Source organism: Phaenicophaeus curvirostris, chromosome 18 (assembly GCF_032191515.1).
Source record: "Phaenicophaeus curvirostris isolate KB17595 chromosome 18, BPBGC_Pcur_1.0, whole genome shotgun sequence".
Lineage (NCBI taxonomy): Eukaryota > Metazoa > Chordata > Aves > Cuculiformes > Cuculidae > Phaenicophaeus > Phaenicophaeus curvirostris.
Genome location: NC_091409.1, coordinates 12,795,900 through 12,816,443, shown reverse-complemented (window position 1 = coordinate 12,816,443; position 20,544 = coordinate 12,795,900). Strand labels below are relative to the sequence as shown.

General features: G+C 37.8%; 1 protein-coding gene across 8 annotated transcripts in view; it reads left to right on the top strand.

Annotated features, from left to right (window-relative positions):
- The window catches only part of PTPRT (protein tyrosine phosphatase receptor type T), a 451,009-nt gene that overhangs the window by 99,000 nt on the left and 331,465 nt on the right, over window positions 1-20,544 (top strand). For all 8 annotated transcript variants that reach the window (XM_069871726.1, XM_069871724.1, XM_069871722.1 and 5 more), the window contains exon 2: window positions 17,598-17,723. In XM_069871726.1, the coding sequence (XP_069727827.1) occupies window positions 17,598-17,723 (126 nt within the window). The remainder of the gene's footprint in view (window positions 1-17,597; window positions 17,724-20,544) is intronic.

The following is a 20,544-nucleotide window of genomic DNA, read 5'->3' as shown; positions in this document are numbered from 1 at the left end:
AAAAACTAAGAGGATAATGTAATAATTTATAATCTAGAGATATCTCTTGATGTGCCTGTGATGTGGGGGGATTTCAAGCAGATTATGCTTCTTTAGAAGTCACAGAGAAAAGGAATGTAACTTCTTTAAAAAACCCTTAGTAACAGCAAAAAAGGTAAAGAATGGGTATTTCAGTAAACTGCTTTGTGTATCTCCTGGCAACCTTTTCAACACATCCCCGTGCTAGACGGTGGTTACAGTATATGTAACAGCTTAAGAGTTTGTGAAGAGCACAAAGCTCATTAAAAGCAAGGAGGGGGCTTCCTGGTCTGTAGAAAATCGCATATTAATGGATAGCATTATGTGACCTTTGTAGGACCCTCAAATATCCTAAGCTAACTGAAAAACCATAAAATATATTAAATAAACTAAATCCCCAGGTAGACACTTATGTTCATGTATGCAAATCTCTCCTTTTTGAGGAAATCCTAAATGCCTAATAGTACTTCAAAATGATGCGGCTGGTTTTTTTTCTTTGAGCAGTCTTACAGGAGGTTTTAAGTTTCTTCTCTGGAGCAACAGCTCTACCACTCAAATGTGGATACAGTGTGGACCAGTAGAGGGAAACAATCATTATGTATAGTTTATACTTCTCATTGACACCTAGCTGTTCAATTGATAGTATTTCAAGTCTTGCTTGCACTACTGTAAGTAAATCATATGAAGAAACCTGCAACATTTTAGTTGTAGCAAGGAAAAGATTAAATTTCTGAGCTGAAGGTTTAATTTCTGTCACACAGTTTCTTGGTGGTGAGAGCTCACTGTCTTCCATCTCAAGAATTTAAGTATCATCCTTTAACCTGGGTGGATCTGCAGCGCAGGGCTCTGTGTGTGTGTGAATATTAAGATAGCGTGGTCCACTGAGATCTAGCAAAACAAACTTTAAAAGGACTTCGGTTCTTTTTCTGTGCTTTACCAATTCTGTTACAGCATACCCCAGAGATCATATAACACCACATTATTGTCCTATAAAATGTGATATATACTTAATGTTTCCAACAAGTTTCTGTGGCTTGCTTCCCAACCAAGCAGTCTCACCTGCTGTCTTCAGTAAATTACCTATTGCCTGACTTGCACGAGAAGAGAACTGTGACTGCTATTTGCAAACGTGTCTTTTTGCACTGTGAAGGAAAAACAACTTTATGTATTTTACAGTTTGCAGAAAGAGGATAGAATCTCTTTTACTGGCTATATGTATGAATAAATTTATATTTAGAGGTGTATTAAAAAAAAGCAGAACTTTCAAAGCCAGAGCAAGAACCAGTGTGTTTTCTACACAGTGTGCATCAGCAATATTGTGAAACTCCCAAGATTCAATGAGGGAAAAATCCAAGATTGTAGTTACTAGTAGAGGTACTTTTGAGTTACTAATTCTAGATTATTGATGCTTCATGTCAAAACAGTAACTTCAAATTTGAGAAAGTCAAGTGGAAGCTTGTTAAATGAAGGGTTTTACAAAGAGTGTGCTTATTCTTATACTCTTCATCATCACTTTCTTATCTGTTAAATACTGTATCAATTTGACAGTACTGGAAATCAGATTCTATTTAATAATTTCCCAATTTAATCAGTACCACCATGCTAGTCCAATGACTTTATCCACAACAGTAAATCACATAGTCAACACTTCAATATCATAAGGTATGGAACTGGATGGATAGAAGATTGCTCCAATTGGGTACAGGGTTTTTTTGTTCACTACTGCATCTTGCAATGTTGATGGCTAAAGCTAGAAAAGTTGACTTTTAAGTGCAGGTTTTTGGAAATGCATTCACATACAGCAGAAAAGATAACTTTACAAGGGAAGAATCAGAATGTTGATATACTGTTTGGTTGGGTGTTACTGAAAAATTATCTGTGGGTTTGAGACGTGGTGTTAGGGGCAGATTCCTTTCAAAGAAGTGGTGTAGTTGATCTAACACAGGTTTTTACAACATTGCTGTAGAAGTGTGTTAAATTAGTAAGTTTAGGACTAACCTGGGTGTTATTAGCATTTTTTGTACCTTTCTACTGTATCAGAGTGGAGGTGGAATTGAAGGATAATTCTTGAGGTGTAAGTTTTTTTCGCTGATGCTTCTGGCATAAAAACAAAGAGTGTGTTAATTTAGGTAGTTAATAACACACAGTTGGAGGAGGATAAAATTATCAGACTGGAGGAATTAGAACTTTGAAATGTGATGAAATAAAACAAAGAAGGGAGGTAATTTAGCATTACAGGATGCAAGGTCATGCATCTCAGGACTAATTAGTTTTTTTTGCTTTAAGATTAGAAATCAGTTGGAAGTGATAAGAATCTGTTGGAGCATTAACACCAGGAGATTGAGATGAGTCTCTGAGATTTTCTCCAGAAAAAAGGATTCTGTGGGGTGAGATGATGCAATGAGAATGCTATTATATGGATAAAAAATGATTTCATCTGTAGTATTCTGTATAACATGGGTACTCCTTCAGAAGAAAGAATAATTCAGCACATGACATATGCAAAGAAAGGCTATAAGGATTATTAGAAAAATTGGAAACTTCTCCTATGTGACTGTGAGCATTGCTTGCTTGTTCTATTGAAACGGAGGCTAAGGAGGTGTTGCATATGAAAGTACGTGGAGATAAGGAAAGGAAAGCACAGATTGTTCCAGCCACTTCAGAGCAGAAAAAGAATGAATTGGCCAGCCCTTCACTGGCTGTGAAGATCCAGAAATGTCATCATAGAACTTATAGTTTCACATGAATGAATAACAAAGGAACAAGAGGCAGTAGTTTATCTGTCTTGGCATTTTCCACTGACTGAGGCAACTCAGTATTTTACTTTCTCTCATTGTGTAGGTATACATAAACTTCCTTCTTGCATCCCTAGCTCTTACATTTAGTACAGAACAGGCTGTTGCAGGTTTGCGAGGACAGTCTTCACAACTCTGTTTTAAATGAGATTTTTTCTTTGGTGTAGAAGCCTCACTCTAGGACCATCATATTTTAACAAAAGTAAAACTAGGGTTTCCAAAAACTCCTTCAAAGTTGACGTATTTTATTTTCCTTAAACAACAACCAATTCTTTCATTTTTGCACTATTTGTTTTTTGCTGTGGTGCATTCTGTCCATCCTAAGAAAGTTACAAGAAGATGATCCAGTGAGAGGTGTCCCTGTCTGTGGCAGGGGGTTGGAATTAAGGTCCCTTCCAACTCAAATAATTTTGTGATCCCAGTAATGTTAGTAAGAAAACAGGATGTAACCAAGGGATGCCATGCCATTGGTTATAGCTTTCGTAATTTAGCCAATTATCTGCTAATTAATGTTGTAATTTTTACTTCAGGTATACAGCTTATGCTGTCATGATGAGTACAGTGTTCCCAGTGGCTGCTGTCAACTCTAAGGAAAGAGAAGGTCATTTTTTAATCACTCATGTTTCTTGGTTTTAGAGTTGGAAGTAATCAAATCTTATGTTTGCAATAATACTCCATTAAAGAACTGTTGTGGTAATTATCTCTACATACATGAGTGATCTCATCACAAAGTTTGCATGGAACTTCAGGTGATTTTGTGAGTAGTGGGATCACTGAAGTGTCACTGTTTCAAAAGTTAGCAGTGAAGCTAAAGTCAGGTAAAATTTGTTCAGTAAGTCAATGTTGATGCTTGTGCTGCAACTAAGTGCAGATGATTTACAGTTGTATAATCTCTCTTTGTCTGAGGAAAAACTGGAGAAGAAAGGGGAAAGATTTCACTACAACAAAACCTGACCTATGCCACTCTGGTATAATTCTTATATTTGAAACCAAGTGCAATCACTTGATTCTTGTTAGCCTTTACGCTAATAAAATTATAACTGCTTGTTAAATGTTGCTTTAAGAAGTCCATATTAATTGTAGTCTTTGTTCTGTGAAATTCTATTAGTTTTTGCCACAGATGAGTGTTTTCAGATGTAGTTAAATAACATCTTAATTCCAGCTGGGACCTCATTGTCAAGTTTTCTGTTCATTATTTAATCTTAAAATAGTACCAAACTCCTAGAAATGCTGCAAGGATCACAGTTTTGTTGTCCCTGTGGGGCAGTACTTAAGAAGAGAAAAACACTGTATGTTGATAGCCTGGTGATAAGTCTGTCTTGTCCCAAAGCGTAGAACGTGATTTAAATCAGTTATGCCTCCTGGGTACAGTCGCTTCCATAGGAAAACAATATCCTACAATCCTATTCACATCACTAGAGTGTCAGTTCAGTACATGTGGCAAATTCTGTCTCTGCAAACATTGTACCACTGCCCCATGGCATTGCCCAAGGGCAAAAATATCCTGCTTCCTCTGTTTCTAGCTAATCCCAAAAAAGGTGTAACCAGGAGCTATTGGAGCATGGCTGAGATGTGAAAGTCATCACAGAAGTTTTCATATTCCCGAAGTGCATGTTGATTCTGAAAATCATTGATTTATTGAAAAAAGAGCAATTGGTATCAGTGAGGCTTGCGCAAAGTTGCAAGGTGTTTCAGAGAAGATTCAATGTGTGCTTGTTCTGCTTTTGTCTTTTTGAAGTGATGTCTGATATGCTTCAGCCACTCTTCTGGTTCTAAGTTGCCGGAGTGAAATGCTCTATTGTCTTTCCTTTTGCCAGTCGCAGATATTGCTGCTCAGGTGATTGTGAGAGGAATCTAGGGGTAAAAAAACACCCAATGCCATAATTGTTCTGGTAAGGATACAAAGTGAGTAAAGAATAAACAGGGATGTCTGATTAGCTTATTTTGTTGTTGTTTTTACTTTATTTTATGCGGTGTGCTAAGGCTTGCACCTGAAGGGCTAAAGATTTTAGATTGGCTCAGCTTAAGAGAAGGACCATACAACGAACACCAAGAAATCATTGCTCTCACTGTATCTTTTACATTTTTGGCTGCAGTGCCTGATGTGTAGTTAACTGAAGTATCAATATAATTGCAGTATGGTCCTAATTGGATAATTACATTTAATACCAATTCAGTTGATCAGAAACTGAATCTAATTTCTGAATTAATATCATAATCATAATCTTTCAAAGCATCATGTATTTAATGCACAGATATCTTGAAATTACAAGGACCTGTATAAAAATGAGCAATGAAAATTGCAATTGAAATTCTGCAGTCAGCTGAACTGCATAGCTGATGTCTTTAGGAGAACACTCTTAAAAATCTGTGCATCTGAGTACTTGCACTTTCACCTGAGGGATCTGGGAATGCATTGCATTTTAATGAAGCTTACTGTGCTGTTAAATACCACATGCAGCTATACTCACAAATAGTATGTACCAAAGTCAAGTGGAAAGCTGTTTCATAGGGCTTGATGAGGGTTGTGGATAAAGCAATATCCTGCAGAAGGTGTTTATGTAACTTATAGAAACAATATCGTTCAGTTTCTGACTCAAAGAAAAATCTTCTTGGCAAAGACAATTATCTTCTTGAATTGCAAATAAGACCCTGTTTTCAGAAGTAAATGCCCAGTAATTGAGCTTTTTGTGCATCTAAATTGCACTTAGGAGGGTAGACTATTTCAGTGTAGGAACAGCAATAGAAAGTTCATCTAGAATACATTCCAAGTATCTCGTTTTATGCTTACATAGAAAGTGTTAATGCAATTCTTCTAGGCTACTAAAAGGAAGTAGTGATGTACTGGGAGTAAAACTGTTTCAAACTCCAGTTTTTCAGGATCTGTCTTTCACTGGGCCATCTCAGCTGTGAGTCCATTTGGGGTACAACACGAAGTGTACTTGGGGATAAAGAGCTCAGGGTACCCAGTTGACATGTCTCAATGAACCAAGGATTAAATGATGATTAAAGCCATGGTTTATATGACAGGAAAGGGTTTCTTATTAGAATCTGGTTATTCAGCATCCTGAAAAGTGATTGCATTTAGATTCCTTCACCTCGTACCTTTTAAGTCTTACAGAGAAATGCTTTAAGCATTTACTGCTTCCTGACAGAGTTCAGACTTGGTGCTATTTTAAAGGAATAAGAACTGGGGAATTCAGAAAATCTGTCTTTAAAAATACTTTCTGTTGGGTGTGTATTATTTTAAGTTTCAGCCCCAAACTGGAGATTATCTATTCCACAGACAGGAAAAGGGCCTTGGATGATGGAACTGGAATGTTTTTTCTGTATTTTTGTTACCAAGCAAGTTTTGTATAACAGGAACGTACAGTCTGAAATTGTTTTGAAATGAAGTACATAGCCAACGTAAAATGTTGAAACTTAGTCTGATTTACAGATCAGAATTTCTCTGAAATAAAGAACGCCAGCGGATACCGAGCTGTTCACAGCCTGTTATTAGCAAATAATTTCCCCCAACGGAGGATGAGGCAAGAACCTTGTCGTGACTAAGTAGGAGTGTGTTAGCTAAATGTGCTGATGGTAGTTTTGAGATTACCTGTGATTTGTCACTGGCAGCAGGTGGCAAAGGATACTGCTGAGTAAAACACTGAGTGGCGAGATGTGCTGGGATGGCCTCCTTTTTAACAAAATCTGAGCTGGCTTTAGAGATAACTGCACTTGTCTTAATGTTGCCCTAAATTTTCTCTCCTTTCCCCTGCTGTCGCTTTTTAACACAGAACTTTGAACACTGCAGCTCTGCTAATGCATGATCTGGGTCAGATATTGTAAGGGGAAGATTCATAGCTGTAATTAAAGATGCACTTTTGCACGTATGCATACACACTGTAGCAGGAAATCTGGTTAAACAGAAAAGGAGTTCTATATCTTTTTGAGAACCCATGTGATATTAGGTAGAGATCTATTTATTTCTGGCACATAGGTACCATGTGTTTTGCTCTTTGGGCAAGGAATTTACACAGAGGAGTCTGGAGGCCAAAAGCAAGTAAATCTTCCCATCATTCCTGTGTTTACAATGTGCTGCAGAGGACAGCAGGGCTTCCAGTGTGCTATGTTTGCTCCGCTTTGCTGTGACTCTGAAAAGCATCCTGGATATTACAATGTAAATGGTACACCCAGGAGCATCAAGGGAGAAAATGTGTGAAAAATGCAGAGACAGAATAAATTAACTAGAAAAAAATAAAAATAAGGTAATGGAATATTAATATTGGAACCTCCAGCTGATTGTTAGTGCCTCGATCATCGGTCAACTCATCAAACTTTGCAAGGTCTTTTTCATAGTCTAGCATTTCCTCCTACCCCGAGTGTGACTCCAGGGCATCTGAAAGCAGAGCAGCTGGCTAACCATTGTCAGTTCTGGGGTTGACTTGCTCCTGACACATTGAATGAAGACCTTGCTTTAACTGAAAACAATTTAAAATACATATCTTGAAATATCCTTGACATTTCACTTTATATGTAATTTGAAACAGTAACTGTCAGCAGCAAGGAAAAGGATATTTTCTAAGAGATAACTTCCATCTGAGAAATGTACAGACTTGTAGCTATAAGAATTGTTAGACCTCAATAAAAGTTATTTATATGGCCTCCCCCAGGAAACAGCTTCTGATAACCACGGTATTAAATTTAACAAGATATACCAATTGCAACACTCATTGCAAGTTATTTCAATTGGATTAGCCAACTAGATTTTATCTGTTGATACCTAGTAATAGATGAGATCTATCATTTTAGATAAACTTCTGATATTCAATTAGTATACAGCTGAGCTAGTACATGTTAAATAACCTAGCTCAAATATCAAGGAGCAGTCCTTGGAGACCTGCACAATGCTGGAGTTTTAAATGCATGTATTTTTCAGAAGCAATTGAAACAATATATCTGTATTGTTCACAAAGAAAATATTTAAATTACTGATATTTCTTTTTAGAAGAACTTAGAACACTGATGGGGGTGTGTGTGTATATGCTCACGTACCTTTCTGTCCTCCTGCATACTGTGGGTAGTTTTCTGTGGGCACAGAAGTAGGATGTATTCACTAGACCATGCTGGGTGTGAAAGGGGTGTTAGCTTTGCTAAGGTGGTGGTGAAGCTTCAGAGGATGCAAGATGTGCACAGCTTCACGGTGGCCTTTGAGACTTGAACAATGGGAAGTTCCAAAGAGAATAGGAGGCTTTCTGAAGTTCAGCGTTGATTGAATTTACTTCCTTTGGTTTCATTTGAGAAGACTAATGAATTGTTGAGCTAATGGAATGATTATGACAATGCTAGCCCAATAAGCACTTAATTTATTCTCTACAAATGATAAAAATATTTTCTTATGTTTGGTTGCAACTATATAATGTTTAATTTTATCCTGTGTTTGCTAGTGTGGCAATAAACCAGGCTTCATATCTTTATTTAATCTACCTCTTCATGTTTTCTGACCATGAACTTCAAAGAAAATATCTCAGCTGCACAGAGCTCTTCCTCTAAAACTGGAGCCCTGGCAGCACTCAAGGAATAGCAGTACAGGGAAAGGAGTGAGGTTAGAAGACTTGTAGATGGTATTGGAATTCCTGAAATTGTATCTTTTGAGACAATATTTTATTCATCACCAAGGATAATGATTCAGTCAATGACTGCTGCTTGCTTAAAGTTCAAACACATTAATTTGAAGTTTGTACAAAAGCTTACTGAGGAAGATAGGCTTACTAATGGAATATAAAATAAGTCAGAAACATTTATCTCCAGACAGTTTTTTTGCTGTTTTGGTGGATGGTAAGTGTAAAATAAGTACATACTTTAAACGAGTGAACATCTTGAGTGGGCATTCCATGTGACAGTACAGAATGTTGAAATTAAGACAGTCAAGAGAGAGTATGATTGATTGAGACTCCAGTGCAATAGGTGATGTACAACTAGGTGAAAAAGCACCCTAAATGCAGTGTTGCATAGTCCTGTTAATGTACACTAAATGGTTAGACACAAGAATTTTCAGATGCTGGAAGGAAAGAAAAGCATTGCTACCTTTTTTTGCAGAAACAACGAATACAGCTAAGTGCATCTTCAATGAACATGACTAATCATTTAAGACGGATTTTTGGACTATAAAATGGCATTATTTTAGGGAAAAAGATTGTCCTGTGACTTAAGAAACAAGTTGAAGCAAAATAAGTCTTATATTTAGACTTCAAGAATGAAAGCAAGTATGTGTCTCAAATCTGCGCTTTTAAAAAGGAATCTTCAGTTCATTATTCTATGAACAAGGCAGGAGTCTGCTTCATGGGTGCCAAGATACACAACTAATGAAATAAAGATTATTAGCTAGACTCATAAAGACAATTTGGAATGTCTGCTTAAGAATCTTCTATGGGTTTGAAAACCTCTGTTAGTTTTACAAGTTTCATTACATCGGGATAGGCAAGTCTTAAAAATTTCACTTAAATCATGTGTTTCATCTGACTGAAACTAAATTAAACTTGCAAAGTTTGGATTCTGTGAAAAAGTGCAGTGTGTTAACTGACTATTCTGTAGCATGACAAAAAATTCAATGGGATTATAGATATGTATATGCTTATGCTTAAAGAAAGCAATAAAATGTTAATATTGAGCTATCGAAATAGTGACAGCTAAGCTGTCAGAGGCAGAAAGATATTCTTAGTATTAAATAAAGGACATACGTTCTGGCAAGTGAAATTAGATGAGTCATTCTAGGTTTGGACATAGAAATTTAAAGAAATTACAGTGTTAGTTTTACTCCGAGGATACTTCAAAGTGATTTCACTGACCCTTGCTGGATTATGAAGTACAGAATTAGTAAGGAATATATGAGCTGGTCTAGGACTGAAATTGAGACATGTAGGCAAGCTTTTGCAAAGAGCAACTCATAATAATGAATTGAAGAATGATAGTTTGGCTTAACCTGACAAATTCAGGAAATACAGCTTAAGTATTTGTTTCATGTGTGACAGGATCCTAGCCACAATGCTTGGTTTGCAGCAGAGTGGCTCCATGGGATTAGGAGGATAAAGGATAAACTTTGTTAGGCTCTATGCCTCATTTGAGACCAATAATTCCTGCAGCAAAGTTCTGGAAGAAAATGTTATTACTGGGAGCACACTTCATCTTTAGGTGTTTCGCTAAACAATGCTAGACCTATTCAATCTGTCCCCTTTGTAACATTGAGGTGTGTTATTGGTTATGTTCTTCATGAAGACCATACATATGATCCCTCATGCCATGTCAGCAAGATTTTGATTATAGCAAGGTTTCTATACAATAAATATTATATTCATGCATGTGGAGAGTGTGTGTGTGCGCGCGCACATGGAAATGTGCTTACAAGCCACTTCAAAGTGCACGGAACATTGAAGCGTGTGGAAACATATCGGTAAAGATGAACCTGCAAAGACAGCAATCTGACATGGCATATAAATTCTGATAAAGACTTTAAAAAACCTATACCTGTAGTATGATAGTCTTCCTTAACAGGCTGATAGTACCTGAAATCACTATGATACAGAAAATTCCAGTCTTGAGCTTGCTTTGGGATTATTGCAATTTCCAGTTTAAATGAAGAGCTTTTCTAAGCTGCAGTCATTTTTTTTCAAAGATTAACTTGATTTAAAGGGGTGTAAAAAAGCATAAAATAACTCACCACGCGACAAAAAACACTATATATATTTGAAAGTGATTTTCATTGTTTCAGTTAAACAAGCATGTATTCTCTGTCCTGTCCCCTCCCATCTGAAAGATCTGATTGCCCAAAGATAAAACAAAAAGAATTACATTTAATCAAATCGAACAAGAATGATCCATTCCTGAGCCAGGCAATTGTTACCAATATCTCAGAGGACTTAGATCTTCCAGAGTGTAGAGAAAACCTTCCCTGCTTATGTGTAAATCTAATAATACGATGTTAAGAGTAAAATGGATAGGAAAGAAATAGAACTATTGTGTGGCAGATGAATCATGCTATGATGACAAGGACTGATACTTGCAGCAGTAACCAAATCGCATAAAGGAATGTGTTCGAGGCACTAGAGAAATCTATGACTTTTACTTCTAAAACTCAGAACATCTGGGTACCTTGAGAGAGCTCATTTTTGTGAGCATCAGAAGCAGAGAATCCTGGTATTCAGTAGATTTGTATTTCGCAGTTGGGTGACTTATCAGAGTTTATGCTGGATCTAAACTCAGTTATTAAATAATTGACACCAGAAAAAGATGTTATGAATGCTTTACTTTGGAGTCAATACCTTATTACTGAAGAATCTACTCAGTTTCTCCTGGTGTAGGTCCTCTGTTAACTAATGAGGCACAAAACCTCAGTGCAGTTTGAGGAGTCACAGCATCTTACTGTCTCTTGTACATGGTGGGCTCGTGATGCCCTTTGACTCAATAAACATAACTCTTTTTCTCCTTATAGAAACCTTTTTCTTGAACATCTGGGAATACAAAATAAACACTTGGGTAAAATAATAAAGAACTGATGGAAAGTGGCCAGTTAAAACAACAGGCTGATAACATCATGGCAAAAGGATGATACCCACATACCATTGACCCTTCTGAAACCTTCTCTCCTGGGCTGTGCAGATACCTAGGCTGTACGAGATGCATTGCTCCCAGGGTGTTACAGTTAAAATGAATGATATGACAGGTTACAAGTGCTCTCCTCCTAGATGTCCTTCTCTTTGTCATGATACCTTTTGAAAGCTGAGGTGGTAGGACAGTGCTCTTTAGAAGCAGGTCTGGTCTGCAGAATTTGGATCTGCTTTCTTGCTTAGCATTTTGGGTTGTTTGTATGCATGTTTCTGACCATCTGTTGTCTTAATCTTTCTGGAAGGAGTAAAAAGCACATGTAGCACTAACTACTACTCTTACAAACTGCCCAGTATTCTTGGATAGGGTCATTGGGCACTGGAACAGGCTGCCCAGGGAGGGGGTTGAGTCACCTTCCCTGGAGGTGTTTAAGGGACAGGTGGACAAGGTGCTGAGGGACATGGTTTAGTGATTGATGGGAATGATTGGACTCGATGATCCAGTGGGTCTCTTCCAACCTAGTGATTCTATGATTCTATATTAAACAAAAACTCAGCACAAGCTTTGCATCAATATTTTTATTCTCTTCTTTCAACCATCTCCATCAGAATATGTAATAAGATTTCTCAAGAATATGCTACGTGAAGTCTATGGTCTGAAAAATAAGTTAAATATGGATTATTTTATGCAATAAATCACATAATAGAAGTTATCCTAGTGAGCTAAATGAATCTCTTGTATACCTTTTAAAAAGGCAAGTTGCTGGTAGAGATAAGAACAATCCGAAACAGTAGTGTGTTAATTTCTGGAATTTCATAGTTTGTACGTAATATCTCGTCGTAATAGCATTTGTTTCTGCCTTATTAGCTAAAGTTAAAAAGGTCTAAACTGATTAACTAAAACCTCAGTTTCAAATGGGGAATTCCACAGGGAAGCATTGCATACTTTTAAAATTTCTGACTTTCTTTAAAATAAATAAATGAGAAAGGTAAGTACTTATGCTTGGTGTGGGGCCAACAAGACTGATGTTTATGCTGCCTGTACCCCTCCCCACCACAGGAATGCAGTAAAAGCTCAAGTAAATTATGTCTGATGATGTGCTGGTTTCTGTGTATATTGAGAAGCACAAGAGAACCGATGAGGGTGTCTCACATCATAATGTTCCTTTATCCCTGTTTAGAAGTATTGTGGTTTGTTTTTTGATTTTTTTTTTTTTTTAATCTGGTGAGTCCATGAGAGTTTGACATTGGATGACTTTATAAAACATTCTACTAATTGGATTTGTTAAAATAAATAAATCAAACACTAATTGGTACGTGCCCTGCCATTATTTTTGCTTACTGAATTAGATATAATGGTGTGAAGTTCTTTTTATCATATTTGTGCACTTATTTAAACACCCCCCTGGCGCACACTTCTGCAAATTCAATTATATATTCCAAGGAGGCATTCAATTTATGCAAGGCTGGTTTACATCTAATCCGGGGGCAAGTCTCGGTAACTGATGATAGGTCTGCTCAAGATTAATTAGCATCACTCAGATGAGCAGTGGCATTGTTACAAGCCTGCAGTGTAAAACAAGGGATATTTTATCCTTCCTGTGTGAGCTGTTATTTGCTTCAATATGACCCTTTTCAGGAAGGGAAAAGTTTCTTTCTTGTTGGGGTTTCATTTTGTGAAAAGGGGTCAATACCACATGCATTATCTAACAATATCAAAGACATTTCCTTTTCTTTTGCCCCATTTAGCAACTGCATTCGCCGCTGTCTGATTTTTAGCCAGCCAGGGGAAAGACTCCAAGATCCCTGTTTCCTTCCTAAAACCCCCTTCCATGTTAAAAATTTATGAAGATGTAGAAACCCATTTTGGTTAGTGTTAAAAACTTTCATTTTCCTGAAACAACTTTGTGTAGCTAAAATTATAACATATAAAGCTGATATCTAAATTAATCAAATGACATATTTTCCACTCAGTTTGTAGATTATTTGTATGTTAATGAATAGTCTTATCTCCAAGGAGTAAGGATGAAAATGTAATTCCATCATATGCTGACAGCTACTTTCCCTTTCTCCTCTTCCAAAATAAAAAAACAAACCCCAAACCTGGTGGTAACTAGAAATCTGCTGCCATGCAGTTATATTCCAGTGATGATTTTGTATTAGGATAAATCTTACCTTTCTTACTTTACCCTCCCATCCTCCTCCTTATGTTCTAGCATGTTTAGGTGGAGCTTGTGTTGATGCGTAGTTCATATTTAGGTATCCACATAGGTGAGATAATTCTTAGGAAATGCTGACTATAAAGTTTATGTTGACATCAGAGAAAATAATGAATCTGCTAGCTTTAGCCTGTCAGCCCATTTTGAAGTTACTGTCACTACTTAAGTGGACTTTAAAAAGTTAATAATACATTAAGAAAGGGCAAAATGCCAGGGAGGAGAGAGGAATTGTTTGAGAAGCCATTCTGCAGGGACCAAGGTCAGTCAGTTAGAAAATTGTAGAATGGTTTGGGTTGGAAGGGACCTCAAAGCCCATCCAGTTCCATCCCCTGCCATAGGCAGGGACACCTCCCACTGGATCTGTTTGCTGAAGACTTTGTGGGGCCTTGACCTCTCTGGGCAACCTGGGCCAGGGCTTCCCTGCCCTCACAGCAAAGCATTTCTTCCTAAGATCTCATCTCAATCTTCCCTCTTTCAGCTTAAAACCGTCACCGCCCAGTCCTATCCCTGCACTCCCTGATCCAGAGCCCCTCCTTAGCTTTCCTGCAGCCCCTTTCACTACTGGAAGCTGCTCTAAGGTCTCCCCAGAACCTTCTCTTCTCCAGGCTGAACAACCCCAACTCTCTCAACCTGTAGTCATATGGGAGGTGCTCCAACACCCTGACCGTCTTCATGGACTTGTTTCAACAGTTCCAGGTCCTTCTTGTCTATTTTTTTCCTTCAAAAGGTTTCTTTCATGTTCTATAATACAACATATGCTGTAACAGTGCAAATAGAGAGGTGGCTGACTTTTTAGCTCACGAGTTTATGTGGCTCTGGGTCCCATTTGGGTCTTCACTTTTAATTCTGCTCTCTTTTGACACATTATAGCAAGAAGCAGATGGAGACTTCCCTCTTGGTACCCAAGATTCCTGTGGCCAGCCTGCTTGTCTGAGCTCTTAAAATCCACTTCAGTTTTTCCTACTTGTGCTCATTTCCTGCAAATTCACCTCTCCAAATTCCAATTCTGTTGCTTCTAGTAAAGTAATCCTTCTGCCTTATTGTCATGTCACTCTGTGTTTGGAGGTTTCTCCACTAACCTTTTCTTTCTTTAAAATGTAGATATCTTGCTGCTACAGTTACGACTCTCTGCAGTTTATCTTTTCCTATCCAACTATACTACAAGGTTAGCTTTCCCTAACCGACAAGGCACTTTAAAGCTTCCTCAAGTGTTGTCTTTTATTAGTAGAAACTCCCAATTAATTTCCAGAAGGTCTCATCGTATTCCCCCCTCTAACTTTAGAAACCCTACTGTGTGTAAGATAACCCGTTCAGCTGATTATACCAAGATATCAACGCTTATAGAACCATAGAATCACCAGATTGGAAAAGACCTCTTGGATCATCGAGTCCAACCATTCCTATCTGCCACTAAACCATGTCCCTGAGCACCTTGTCTATCTGTCTTTTAAACACCTCCGGGGATGGGGACTCAACCACCTCCCTTGGCAGCCTCTGCCAGTGCCCAATGACCCTTTCTGTGAAAAATTTCTTTCTGTTATCTAGTATGAACCACCCCTGGTGGAGCTTCAGGCCATTCCCCTTTGTCCTGTCCCCTGTCACTTGGAAGAAGAGGCCAATTAAGTTCCTTCTCAAATGAAGACTGCTACCCCTTGTTTTGCTACTATTGCTTATTTTGCTTCTGAGACTTTGTAGCAGCACCTGAGCAATTTTCTCCGTGTACATGAGGCCCTGTACAATTGTCTGGCTTGATCAGAGAATTTGTTTACAATTCCTCCAAAGTAATAGATGGGAGACAGCACTGTTATTGTGCGCTGCAGTATCCTGAACAGAGGCAGTGTGGAAATGATGCCTTTCTGAAGTTGTGTTATTAAAGCAAATCTATCAAAATTAGAATGCCTTGCTTGGAGAGTAGGAGCAGAGTATTTGATGTTGTCTCTCATACTCACTCACTGTGAAAAAGGTGCCTTTCATTTGCATTCCATACTCCCACACAAGCCAGAACACCTTTTTTTCCCCTTGGACATCTTAATGAGCTTATTTAAGGTTTTAAATTTGACCTTTTTCATTTAGATTAAATTAAAAAAAAAGGGAAACAATTTAAGCATTATTCTGCTTATTTTGACAGCTGGGAAAGCTTCACAAGAATAGTAAATTTAAAATGAGAATTATTAAAATATTTTAAAACAATGACACTTCAGAAATATTCGGAGAGACTCTACTGAAACAAGTGAGCTTGCAAGGGCCATGAAATCTGCTTTAGTCAGATCTATTTATAGTGAAAATACACACCATATCAAATTAAATTGTTATTTTTTTAGGACAAGCTTATCTTTCAATTTTTCTTAAGCAACAGGGTGTTTTCGGGTGCCAAGTACTCTACCCAGCCAACTGAATCATAGTATCATTTGGGTTGGAAGGGACCTTAAAGATCACCTGGTTCCAACCCCCCTGCTATGGGCAGGGACGTGTCCCGTTATATTTCTAGTATATATTTAAGCAGGAATAATGTGAAGTTTTGTAGAACAACTTAGAAAACCAGTTGCAGTTGGAGTATGCATAAAGTCCTTTAACATAATAAGGATTAAATAAATATTAATGACGTGGTATTTATGTTTGTTACTTATGAGGAGTTCCATAGAAACTGAGACAAGCTGGGGTCTCCTTGGGAGCTTGAACATAGAAAACATAGATGAAAACTAAAAAAGGCCTCAATGTCCTCGGTATTGGATGATCCTTGTTGTAAAGGAAATCCAGATCACTCACACACCAGCTGTTTATAGTATGGGCATTGCAGCCTGTGGGAAGGAGTAAAGAGTCAGGAACATGTCTGTGTGTAAGTCTAATTAGTGTCAAGAGCAACTGGCAGTTTGGCTGGCAGAGCAACTTAGTGTTGCCTCAAGCGTTGCTCAGTCCTTACAACTCTGAAGTGTTAGATGTGTCCAGCTGACTTTGATGGACTTGTATCTGCAGAGAAAAATTGTCCCTGCTTCCCTGAGAGAGAAAACCAAAGTGATACAGAGACACTGTTGGTGTGATTAAGGTCTAAACTGAAGGACCCTGGCTGCCTGATCTAATGGATCCAGTACTGAAATATGTTTGCAAACAAAGTTTGATGAGAAGAGTAATGTGCCTGAGGTAACGTAAGGGACGCCAGCTTAGGAATATCCTCCCAGAGAATAAAATAGCTTGATTTCTGTGTGACATGAGTTTTGGAAATCTGCACTTACATACATTGTTTAATTCCACTTTTCCTGGATTTCCCTTGATTCACTAGTGTTCAGGCAGCTGCCAGGTTATTTATGACAGTTAACTGCTTCCAAGTAGTTCAGGAATTGCAGAGGGAAAGATCATTTAGTCTACAGTCTGGAAGGTGTAAATGGTAGTTGCTATCCAATTCTTGTTACTCTGTTGTCAAGAAAATGAAGGATTGCATTCAAAATTATTGACTCAAAAGATCTTGAGGAATGCTCATGAGCTGCACAGAGCTTCATGTTATGCATAAGAGTTCTTTAAAAGAAAGACTGCACTTTCTGTAGGTGTAACCTAACCTTATGTAATTCAAGGCTTGAAAACAAAAAGAGGTGAGGATTTGGTGTAGGAGCACTGATGCTGTGCTGATTTTTGAATGTCTGAGTTGGAGGCTTATGTAATTACATATTATTTACTGGGACCCAAATGCAAATGTGCAATTGCCCTGGAAAATGTAAAGGAAGTAGGTTGAAATAAAGGGAACTGGTCTAAGAAGCATTAGCATGGAGGGAGGAAAACAAAAACCTTTAAAAAGATACAAATAGTGGGAAGTTAAAAAAGATTTTCTGGATAACTTGTGTGTTGCCTTAAATCTTAATGTGCAGGAAAATAATTTTGTTTTTTCTTCCCCCCATTGTGTAAACTCATGTACAAAATATTAATGTAAATAATTCATATCTCTTTGCAGTAGTTCATTAATACAGGAATGTATTCCTTTTTCTTGTTCTTAGGTGGCTGTTCATTTGATGAGCACTACAATAATTGTGGTTACAGTGTAGCTTTGGGAACCAATGGATTTACCTGGGAGCAGATTAACACCTGGGAAAAGCCAACGATGGATCCTGCTGTCCCAACTGGTAAGTAGGAAGCCTCAGCAATCAGGGTGTGGGTACTATTCTTTGAGAAAATCAGCTATTAGTCCTATATGTCTGCATACCGGGTCTGGGTACTCACTGTAATGGGGTAGGTTTTTATTCGGTGAAAAAGACTATTTTGAACACAAAAGTCATCTGACAACAGAATTTGTGAGATGGCTTTTTAAATTTACAATCCAAGACCCTTGCTGAATCCTTTCATGCTCTTTGTTCATATTTTCTTCCTATATATAACAACAAGAAAAATGTTATCGGTATAACATTCCAAGGTTTGTCCAGCTTTTTGCACATTTCAGAATCTGAGAGCTGCCTTATTGGGGGAGACACATGCTTGAGAGGTCAGAAAAAGTAAAGCTTTGTAAAGTCAGGCAATACTGGACGTTAGTGTTTGCTGTTGACTCTCTAACTGCTTTTAGTTCTCATTCTGAGACAGACAAAAAATTGTCTTTTCTAAAGGATTCCTAAAGAATTAACTGTAGTATCTAGTGCTTGTTTTGGTTGGGATTTCAGCTAGTCATATATTCAACAGAGTTACCAGAATAACTAATTTGGTAACATATATTGACAACACCCAATGTTAACATAAACTTCCACGTGATACTTGGAATAGTCTCTGAAGAGCTTGTAGTAATGGTAACTCAATAATTTTCTTTCTCATTATAAATTGATATGACGCATATAAGAATAAGATCTCTAGCCTCCATAAAAGTGCTGTGGAATGTTTTGTTGACATTGAAAAAGAACTTGTTTTAAGAAAGCACACACGTTTTGTAATAATCACAGTTTGTCTGTGTTCCTTTGCACCTGAAATAGCAGTGCAAGCCCCTTTATAGCAGTTAACGCAATGACAAATAGACCTGACCAGCTAGTTAAGGTTTTGATTTCAGTCCTAAGGAAGAATTTTTTTGTGTTGTTTAGTGCATGGCACTCTGAGAAGCATGAGCTACATGGCAGAACCGGAATATCATGTTGTTCAAGAGGTATTCTTATGCCTGTAATTATTGGGATAAGAGACTTGTAATTGCTAGCTGCCTGTTAAGGATGCTATGTAGAGCAGATACAAAAATAGCTCCCTATAAGTAGCCATTTACTGACAACCCAGGCTTCATTTCTGTCATTAGAAAGCAAGCCCACAAGATAGAATCATAGAATAGTTGGGTTGGAGGGGACTTTAAAGATCATCCAGTTCCAACCCCCCTGCCATGGGCAGGGACCCCTCCCACGAGATTAGGCTGCCCAAGGTCCATCCAGCCTGACCTTGAACACCTCCAGGGATGGGGCAGCCACAGCTTCTCTGGGCAACCTGTTCCAAGGTACCAGTCTAGCAGCGGTTTCTCAGTCACCAAAAGTTGGTTAAGTTATTAGAGAGTTTTTTTGGAAACGATTAGGAACAGGATTTTTTAAAGTGCGTAGCACCTAATGCCACTTGATTTGGCCATGGACATCTCCAAGAAAATTAATTGTGAAAGCTGCAGTTCTCTGGTCTTCCCTAGAAGAATACATTTCATCCTTCTGAATGTTGTTTTTTTGATGACAGCAATTTTATCTCTGTGGTTCCTCTGCTTCTACATTTATATGCCCTGTTCCCTGTCTCTGGTAAAGACTTAGCTGGGGAGATGTGATAGGTCTTTGAATTAAGCAATTCAAGAGAGATCTGAAGGAATAGAAAAATAGGCAGTTTTGATGCAATGTGGAAAGCAATGAATAAATGGGAGGGCTTGCGTGACTTGGATTGGATGAGTGCAATATTTAGTCAATCCTAAATGTTAGGGTAAACCTATCTTCCTGGCCTTTGTAATCCAAGCATGCCAGCACCATGGTGAAACTGTGACCAACAACATAGTAAAAATATCCCAAAATATAAACTCCAAACCACTACAATGTAGCTTTTAAAGTGGCTTTCAGAATTATGTCATCTAAAACTAAACAGAGATGTATGTTTACCCCTTAGTCCTTCATTCTATGATGTCTACTAGCACTAATTAGAGCTGCTGCAATTTAATAAAGATTAGTCATCAAATAAGAAACACAGAAAGCTTTATTGTAGAAAGATGGAAAGGTAAAGCAGCAATCAATATTGAACATGATGGTAAAAAATTTTATCTAAAGAGATTTTAAGGAGCATAAGGGGAAATGACTCAGATTCTCATGTTACTAATTTATGTCTTAAGACTATTCACGCAGAACTATATAGGTGAAATGAGGAGACAGATAAAGATTGACCACAGCAAACGTGCACAACAGCTCTAGTAGCAACAACATGTTTTCAAGAGCTGTCCAAATAATGCTAACTTTGAAGTAAATTATAGTGGTCAATTAAACTGCCCCAAGCTAGCAGAGGCATTAGAGCTATTACTGAGAGTCTGTCTTGCTGGATAGAATCGTAATACATGCTTGTGTTGTTTACTCATTGAAAATCTGTTTTGGGAAAATAGAAGATGTTTATTTAAAATTCATCTAGTGGCAAAGCTAGGCAAATGTAGTGTTGAAGAGAACGTTTCAGTTCTACAAGCAGGGATATCTTTAAAACCAGGGTGCTAGGACATTTAGTGATTGACTTTCCATTCCATTTCATTTAATTTCTTTCCAGCAGCTGAAAGCAGCAGGGTGTAAATCCACTGAGCTGCTGGGAGTAAGTGGTGGTAACAGAGGTGTTTGTGGAATAAGCATCTTGTGATGGCCAGTCATAGCGAGGAAAGATCCTTAGCACCAGTAGTGGTGACAGAAGTGCCAGAATGCATAGAGGTTTAATAATTCAAGCAGTAGTGCCACTTTATTATTATTTTTTTTAATCAGGATGATA